General features: G+C 52.5%; 1 protein-coding gene across 1 annotated transcript in view; it reads left to right on the top strand.

Moving 5' to 3' along the window:
• ASH1L (ASH1 like histone lysine methyltransferase) overlaps positions 1 to 8,669 on the top strand; it is a 51,910-nt gene that overhangs the window by 4,896 nt on the left and 38,345 nt on the right. Inside the window, exon 2 of the mRNA XM_027703321.1 lies at positions 1,979 to 6,722. Within this exon, the coding sequence (XP_027559122.1) occupies positions 1,979 to 6,722 (4,744 nt within the window). The remainder of the gene's footprint in view (positions 1 to 1,978; positions 6,723 to 8,669) is intronic.

Here is an 8,669-nt window from a genome sequence, read left to right as displayed (position 1 = left end):
CCTTTCAAAATGCTGAAAAAGAGCTGTGAACTTTTTTGGCTCCTTTCTGACATCTCACCAGATGTTTCTCGTTTTGTTTTTCGCGTTCTTTGAAATCATTTTCGCTGTGCTTGGAGATTTCCCTCGCCCTCAGATGAGAAAGGAGCTTTCCAGGGCACTTGCCTTCAGCTTTCAGAGGATCCCTGTTTGATGCTAAAGCCACATTTCTCAGAATCCTGGCATCTTGCTCAGATCAAAGCTGGTGCTTGGAAGGGTTTGCTTAGTTATGTGTTTATTATTTAAATATCTGCTCAAACTTCCGAGCTCTTTGTTTGGAGATGGAGGTGGATTGGGAAAAGCAGAGGCACTGTGAGGGCACCACAGACCCTGACTGAGGGGTAGCAGAGCACACAGAGGAATCAAAGAAAGAGGGAATATTGTGGATACTCTGGTGGCTCAGGAGTTCAATTCCCAAACCAATATTTGGGTGAATTTTTCAATCCACTGAACAAAGAAGATTAAAGTTTCCTTCCAAAGTTCTTTTCAGGCTCTCAGGCCATGGGAAGGGGGTGTAACTCTCAGGAGGTTGCCCAGCAAGGCTGTTCCAGTGCTGTTCAGTGACTCTGCATCCCAGGGATTCCCAGAGTTGGAGGTGGTGGGTGCCAGGAGGTTTTCAGTTTGTGCGTGTTTGTGATTGGAATCACAGAGTCATGGAGTGGGTTGGGTTGGAAGGGATCATAAAGCTCATCCAGTTCCACCAGGGACACCTTCCACTATCCCAGGTTGTTCCAAGTCCTGTCCAGCCTGGCCTTGGACACTCCCAGGGATGGGGCATCCATGGAATAACCTGTGCCAGGGCCTCACCACGCTCACAGGGAATGATTTCTTCCTTAATATCCAACCTAAATTCCCCCTCTCTCAGTTTGTGCCCATTCCCCTTGTGCTGTCACCCCAGTTCCTGAGGAACAATCCTTGTCCAGCTTCCCTGAAGCCCCTTCAGACCCTGGAGGGTGCTGTGAATCTCCACACAACCTTCTCCAGGCTGAACATTCCCAACTTTCCCAGTCTCCATCCATAGGGGAGGGGCTCCAGTTCCCTTATGGACTTCGTGGCCTCCTCTGGATTTGCTCCAGCAGTTCCATGTCCTTCTTGTGTTGGGGGCACCAGAATTGATGCAGAACTTCCTCCTCTGAGCTCAGAGCCTTCCACTGCTGAGTGAGTCCCCTGCCCTGCAGAGATGTGTTGGGTGCTGTGTGTACAGACTGTCCTTCCAAAGTGAAACATTCATTTCTTGGGATGTTCCCAGCAGGCTTTGGGAAGGTGATGGGCGCTGCAATTTGTACAGAATAAATAAATTTCAGATTTGTTTGGGTCAGAACTGGAAACAACTGTGGGTTTGAGCTGCTCCATGTGTATCCCTGTGCAAATTTGACTTGTTTTATTTTCCTTTGCTCGTTTTTCTGGCTGTCAGTGGTCTGCTGGGAGGAGGAGCTGTTGCTGCAGGGGCTGGGGGTGTCCTGGGACACGGCCCTGCTCAGCTGCTGCTCAGCACCATGTGAGCTCTTCAAGTGCTCTCACACTATAAATAACCCAGTGCATTGTTGTCAGTGGGTTTTTATTAACAAACAGCAACAGTATTTTTGGAGAATGTTTATAATTGGGGAGGGCAGAATAAATGAGTTGTATTTCAGGGCTGGCAGCGAGTTTGGGTTTCGTTAACGCCAGAAAAGCTTCAACGTGTCTACTGGTTTAAGATTTTGCTTTAATTTATTAATATTGCCAATATTTGCATAATCCATTTATTAAAATGTTTACAATATTTTATTATTGGATCTATTATTACTAATTTTATTTAAAGGTTCATGAAGCTGTGCTTATACAGTTACCCTGTTACTAGAGCAGGTATTAATCATCTCAACATCAAAAGATACTGTGTTACTCAGAGAGATACTCTGTGCTCTGTTCCTAAAGACTCTTTTGTTGTTTTATTGACTCCTAGGACCCTTCAAAGTCCTACAAGAAAGCTGGAGAAGTGGCACCAGTTGAGTTACACGCAGAAGAAGGTGTCCAAGTAGAAACAACCCCTTTGTCCAAGAAAGTTTCCCCGTTGCACTCGGAAATGACGGATTACATGAAGTCATCTCCTCCCACCCTGATCAGCAGCCATAATTCCGATTTAAAGGATAGAACAGAGATCAACGGAGCAACAACTGTCACAGAGAAACTGGCTCAACTCATTGCAACTTGTCCTCCCTCCAAGTCTTCCAAAACAAAGCAGAAGAAGCCCGGGAACGGAAGCGCGTCCGGTTTGGTGAAAGACTCTGGGAAGAAGCTGCCAGGACCCATCAATCCGAGTGGGATGGTTAATAAAGATTTGGTGAAGAAGCTGCCGGGCTCTGGGATTGCCGTGGGGCTGGTGAACAAGGACTCAGGGAAGAAGCCATTGGGGATTGGCAGCACAGCCATACTGGTGAACAAAGACTCTGGGAAGAAGCCCCAAGGGATCGGCCCCTTGATTGGATTGGTGAGCAAGGACTCTGGGAAGAGGCCCCCAGGGATCAGCACTCCCCCCGGGATGGTCCACAAGGACTCTGGGAAGAAGCAGCCAGTGACCAGCTCTGCAGTTGGGTTGATCAGCAAAGATGTGGGGAGGAAACTTCCAGGGCTCAGCACTCCAGCTGGATTGACTGCCAAGGAGCCTCTCAAGAAACCAGTAGGGATCAGCACTCCAGCAGGATTGGTGAACAAGGATGCTGGGAAGAAGCTGTTGGGGGTAAATAGTCCTGCAGGTCTGCTCAGCAAGGATTCTGGGAGAAAGATGCCGGGGACCGGGAATACGACGGTTCTGAGTAACAAAGACTCTGGAAGGAAGACGCCGGGGATTGGGAGCCCGGTGGGACCAGTCAACAAGGACTCTGGGAGGAAGATGCCAGGAATTAGCAGTCCAGTGGGATTGGTTAGCAAGGAGTGTGGGAAGAAGCCGGCAGGGATTGGCAGCCCGGCTGGTTTGGCCAACAAGGACTCTGGGACGCTGAAGGCGGATTCCCTCACACCCACCTCGGAGCCCTTTAAGCTTCCTTGCAATTCCAACCTCAGCAGCCTGGAAAGCCACGAGCCTGGGGATTTACTGAAGGAAAATCCTGCCAGCAAACCCTTCGAGAAGCACGTTGTGAGGCAGAACAAGGAGAGCATCCTGGAGAAGTTTTCCATTCGGAAGGAGATCGCCGAGGTGGGCAAGGAGATGTTCAACGAGGGGATGTGTGTTCCCCAGGATTCCTACTCCTCCAGCGAGAAGGGGGTTTATGAAGCATCCAAGCACGAGAAGCAGCCCCCGGTGTATTGCACTTCACCAGACTTCAGGACAGGAGGTGCCTCGGAGGTGTCGACAGCCAAGTCCCCGTTCAGTGCAGTGGGAGAGGGGAATCTCCCCTCCCCTTCCCCCACCGTGTCTGTCCCCACCCTGAGCAGGAGCCTCTCAGCATCCTCCTCCCAGCTGCCATCCAACTCATTGCACTTAAGCTCCACGGCAGAGCTCCTGGAAGGCATCTCTGACCCCGTGGGCAAGACTCCCTTTTCCTCTGACAGCATCCTGGGGCTGAGCAGGACCCTGAACCACCCCCTGGGCGCCGATTTTAAAGGTGCTGACAAAGATTTGAGCGATTCGAAGGCTTCTTACGTGGAGACTTCCAGAACCAGCCCTTCCACGGGGAAAAAGCCCATTTTGGCAGCTGAAACGAGCATCCACGCCACTGTCACCCCTTCAGTGGTCAGTTTTACCAGCTTGTTCAGCAGCAAGCAGTTCCTGAAGATCGGGGCAATCGCTGCATCCGATAAATCCTGCCAAGGAGCCAAGAACCTGAGCAGCACTCAGCAGTCGAAGCCTCTGAAGAAAAGAAAAGGAAGGAAGCCCCGATGGACTAAAGTGGTGTCGAGGAACACGTGTCGACCTCCGAAGGGTCTGGAGCTGGAAAGGTCAGAGCTTTTTAAAAACATTTCCTACAGTGCACTATCCAGCAGCAATTTGGAGCAGGCCAAGTTCCTGAAAAACATCGGCTCGTCCTCCTTTGTGGAGCACGAGTTCGTCAAGCACCAGTTGCCGAAGCTGAACGAAGCCAATGGCCAGTCCCTGGCTCTGCTGGCTGAGACTGACAAACCAACCCAGAAGTTCTACAGCGCCCACAAACAACCCTCCAGCTTGTGCATGGCGGATGATTTCTTGCCTGACATGTACAAACCCAAAAGAGGAAGATCTAAACCCAAGGAGATGCCAGAGCTCGAAGGTCCCCCCAAAAGGACTCTGAAGATTCCGGCGTCAAAAGTCTTCTCAGTGCAGTCAAAAGAAGAGCAAGAGCCTCCCATTTTGCAACCTGAGGTTGAAATTCCCTCCCTGAAGCAGAGCTTATCGGGACAACCTTTTCCTAAAAAGAGAGGGAGACCTAAAAGACAGATCAGGTCATCAATTAAAACGAAACCACCTATTCTGTCCGTGGCACCTTTTGTTGGAACAGAGAACTCGAGCAAGATGGGGCCTGAAAGTGAGCAGCATCGACCTGGGGAGTTCTTTGAGAGGAAGGACCAGCTCCCAGGGCCTGAAGAGGTCCAAAGCCCCAGTATTTGCAGCATGAGCGATTTGGAAGTAGACTCAGACAGAAAAGTTGCCAAGAGAAATAACGGACAGTTAATGAAAACAATTATTCGAAAAATAAATAAAATGAAAACTCTGAAGCGGAAGAAACTCCTGAATCAGATCCTGTCCAGTACAGTGGAACCAAATACCAAAGGGAAGATGCAATCCAAGCTCCACAACACGGTGTCGACTCTCGCCGCCACGTTCGGTTCGAAGCTGGGCCAGCAGATCAACGTCAGCAAGAAAGGAACGATTTACATAGGAAAGAGGAGAGGGAGGAAGCCCAAAGCCGTCCTGAACGGCCTCTTAGCCAGCAGCGCCGCCAGCCTGACCGTGCTGGAGAAGTCTGCCCAGCAAGCTCCCGGTACGTCCCTGGGCCAGGTCCTGCCCCACCTGCTGCCTCCGGCGGGGAACCCCTCGGAGGTGCTCCCGTCTCCGGTTTGCTCCCAGTCGTCGGCCGTGAGCGGGGGGCAGAGCCCGGTGAGCAGCGACGCGGGGTTCATCGAGCCCAGCCCCGTGCCCTACCTGCACCTGCACTCGCGCCAGGGCGGCGTGGTGCAGACCCTGGCCATGAAGAAGGCGGCCAAGGGCAGGAGGAGGCTGTCGCCGCCCACGCTGCTGCCCAACTCGCCCTCCCACCTGAGCGAGCTGACCTCGCTCAAAGAGGCCACCCCGTCCCCCGTGAGCGAGTCCCACAGCGACGAGACCATCCCCAGCGACAGCGGCATCGGCACGGACAACAACAGCACCTCGGACCGGGCGGAGAAGTTCTGCGGGCAGAAGAAGAAGAGGCACTCCTTCGACCACGTGTCCCTGCTCCCGCCCGAGACCTCCACCGTGCTCAGCAACCTGAAGGAGAAGCACAAGCACAAGTGCAAGCGCCGCAGCCACGATTACCTCAGCTACGACAAGATGAAGAGGCAGAAGAGGAAAAGGAAAAAGAAGTACCCTCAGCTCCGGGGGAGGCAGGACCCCGATTTCCTCGCCGAGCTGGAGGAGTTAATAAGCCGGTTGAGTGAAATTCGAATAACCCACCGGAGTCACCATTTTATACCCCGGGATTTGCTGCCCACCATTTTTAGAATAAACTTCAACAGTTTCTACACCCACCCTACTTTTCCTTTAGATCCTTTGCACTACATTAGGAAACCTGATTTAAAGAAAAAGAGAGGCAGGCCTCCAAAAATGCGGGAAGCTATGGCAGAAATGCCCTTCATGCATAGCCTCAGCTTTCCCCTCTCCAGCACCGGGTTCTACCCCTCCTATGGCATGCCTTACTCCCCGTCCCCCCTGGCAGCTGCTCCCATAGGATTAGGTTATTATGGAAGGTACCCTCCGACTCTTTACCCTCCTCCACCCTCTCCTTCTTTCACCACCCCCCTGCCACCGCCTTCCTACATGCATACAGGCCACTTGCTTCTCAACCCCACCAAATACCACAAGAAGAAGCATAAACTCTTACGCCAGGAAGCTTTCCTCACCACGAGCAGGACCCCCCTGCTGTCCATGAGCACCTACCCCAGCGTCCCCCCCGAGATGGCCTACGGCTGGATGCTGGAGCACAAGCACAGGCACCGCCACAAGCACCGGGAGCACCGTTCCTCGGAGCAGCCGCAGGTTTCCATGGACACTATCGCGGCCAACAGCTCCTCCAGAACGGTCCTGGAGTCCTTGAAGCGCTACAGGTTTGGGAAGGAGGCCGTGGGAGAGAGGTACAAACACAAAGAGAAGCACAGGTGCCACATGTCGTGCCCGCACCTGTCTCCTTCCAAGGGTTTGCTGAGCAGAGACGAGCAGTGGGTCAGGAGGGAGCCTTCGGAGTCGAATTCCCTGGCACTGGGCCTGCAGACCCCGCTGCAGATCGACTGCTCCGAGAGCTCCCCGGCCCTGTCCCTGGGGGGGTTCACCCCCGGCTCGGAGCCCGGCGGCACCGAGGAGCACACGAACCTTTTCACAAGTGCAATAGGCAGCTGCCGAGCGCCCGGCCCCGCCGGCGCCGCCGCCGCGCGCAAGAAGCTGCCCGAGAGCCCCGGGCTGTTCAGCGCCCAGGACGCGCCGCTGCCCCGGCCCCTGCGCAAGGAACCCTCCCTGGAGAAGGCCCTGCAGCCCCTCGCAGGTAAGGGAGCCCCGGGCCTGCTCTCCTGGGTTCTGTTGCAGGTGGAGCTTTGGCTCTGCGGGGATCTGTGGGGGGTTCCTGCTCGCAGCCCCCTGGGGCACCGTGTGTGTGTCCCTCTTCCCAGCAGAGCCCTCTTGCTTCCTTGCACTCGGGCTGAGGATGCTTTCTCATGGAAAGCTCTTTGCTTTTTCCTTAATATTTTGACTTCCTGGAGAAACGAGGTGAAATTTCTCGTAATTTTTTGATACCCTGTTTCCCTTTGGTTTGGAGTTTGGTGGGTTTAGTTTAGACCAGCTGTTGGTGCTACTGTTGTAGCATTTCCATCTGAGAAAATGTTTCCTATTCCTGTTGGTAACTCTGTTTTAGTTACTTTGATAATCTGTTACAGCAGAGTTTTCGAGCTCCTGGAGTTGATACTGGGGATGCCTGAGACCAAACCTTGAAATTTTGGATTTATTCATGTTTGGGAAATGCTTCAAGCAAAAACTGAGGCAGGAGCAACTGAGTGTGTGTGGCCAAGAGCAGCTGCTATCAGAGGGCACCTCCCCTCAAAGCCCTGAACTTTGCATAATATTAGAGGGCGGAAAAATCTAATGTGAAATTTAGGACTTCAAGAAACTATTCCTACTTTCCCTGTTGACCTGAGTGTCACTCAGTGCTGCACTTGCTTAGTACAGATGTTTTTGGGAATAATTTTCACACTTTATCCTAATTACCATGGATGTGTCAGCCAGGCCATGGAACAGATAACCTGGGAAGGACAAGTGTGGCTTGTGCTCCCGCCTGTTTCTGATGTCTGAAGGAAGTCAGAGCTGCTTCTCCCTCCCCTGCTTGCCTGTATTCTCCCTTGAAATTTAAATCACTGTCCACACCCACTTGTGACTGATGTTTCACAGACCAGGAACCAGCTGCCAGCACTGAATAATCCCTCCTCACATTCCTGACTCTCCTCTTGCTCCTTCCCTTGCAACGCTCCCACTTGAATGCCTCCTGCCCACCTACGTGTGGAAGGGGTTTTTCTCTTGGTTTTATTTTGGCTTTTGAGGGGTTTATGTTTTATTTTAAGGGATGCAGCTGGATCTTGGGCAAGTTCATTTTGCTTTGTGCTGTTCCCTGGCACTGAAGCTCCTTGAGGTGGTGGGGGGAGCGTGGAGAAGGCAACAGAGCCATGAGAGGATGGAAGGAGAAATTCCAAGTGCTGAGTCACCAAAAGGGTTAAATTTGGCTCCAAGGAGTGAATTGTTTGTGGGAGCTTGTGCAGTTCTGGGAATTTCCTGAGGATTCCATTGGGGTGAATGGTCTGACTCGGGTTTGTGTGAGGAATGACCCAAGGAAGGGGAGAGCAGAGATGCTTCTTGGTGAAGGCTCTGCCCACTCCCTGTCCCAGGGTGTCTGACATTCCTCAGGTGCCAGGTATCACTTCCAGCCAGTGCATTCCCACCCTGGAGCCCGGCTGGCTTTGCTGTGGGGCTGGTGTCTGGCTCATTCCCAAGGATTTCCCAACGTGCAGGCTTGGAAAACTTAAAACACCTCTGATAAAAAGCCCCAGGAAAGAGAAAGGCCGAGCTTGGGGTGTTTGTTTTCAGCCAAGGTGCTGAGTGGTGATCCTGAATCTGTGACCATGGAAGATAAAAGGAAAGGCACAGATGGAGGAAAAACCCGTGGTGCATCCCAGATTGGTTGTTTATAGAACCAGATGCAGGTGCACCGTGGGGAGATGCTGGATCAGAGCCCTGGAATGGGCAGACAGGGATCACATCAGGGAGCCCTTCCAGAGGTCTGTGGGATCCACAGAGGATATTCATGGTGCTTTATTTCAGAGTATCCCACATGAAAACCTGCCTCATCTCCAGAGCCTTTTGAACATCAGCCTGGCCTGGCTGGATGAGCAGATTGTTTTTATGATGTTGGCTGATGCCAGATATCCTCAGATGGGCCGTGTTAGAG

Source organism: Neopelma chrysocephalum, unplaced genomic scaffold (assembly GCF_003984885.1).
Source record: "Neopelma chrysocephalum unplaced genomic scaffold, ASM398488v2 Primary Assembly neopelma1_225, whole genome shotgun sequence".
In the NCBI taxonomy this organism is placed as follows: Eukaryota; Metazoa; Chordata; class Aves; order Passeriformes; family Pipridae; genus Neopelma; species Neopelma chrysocephalum.
This window is presented reverse-complemented; position numbering and strand designations above follow the sequence as displayed.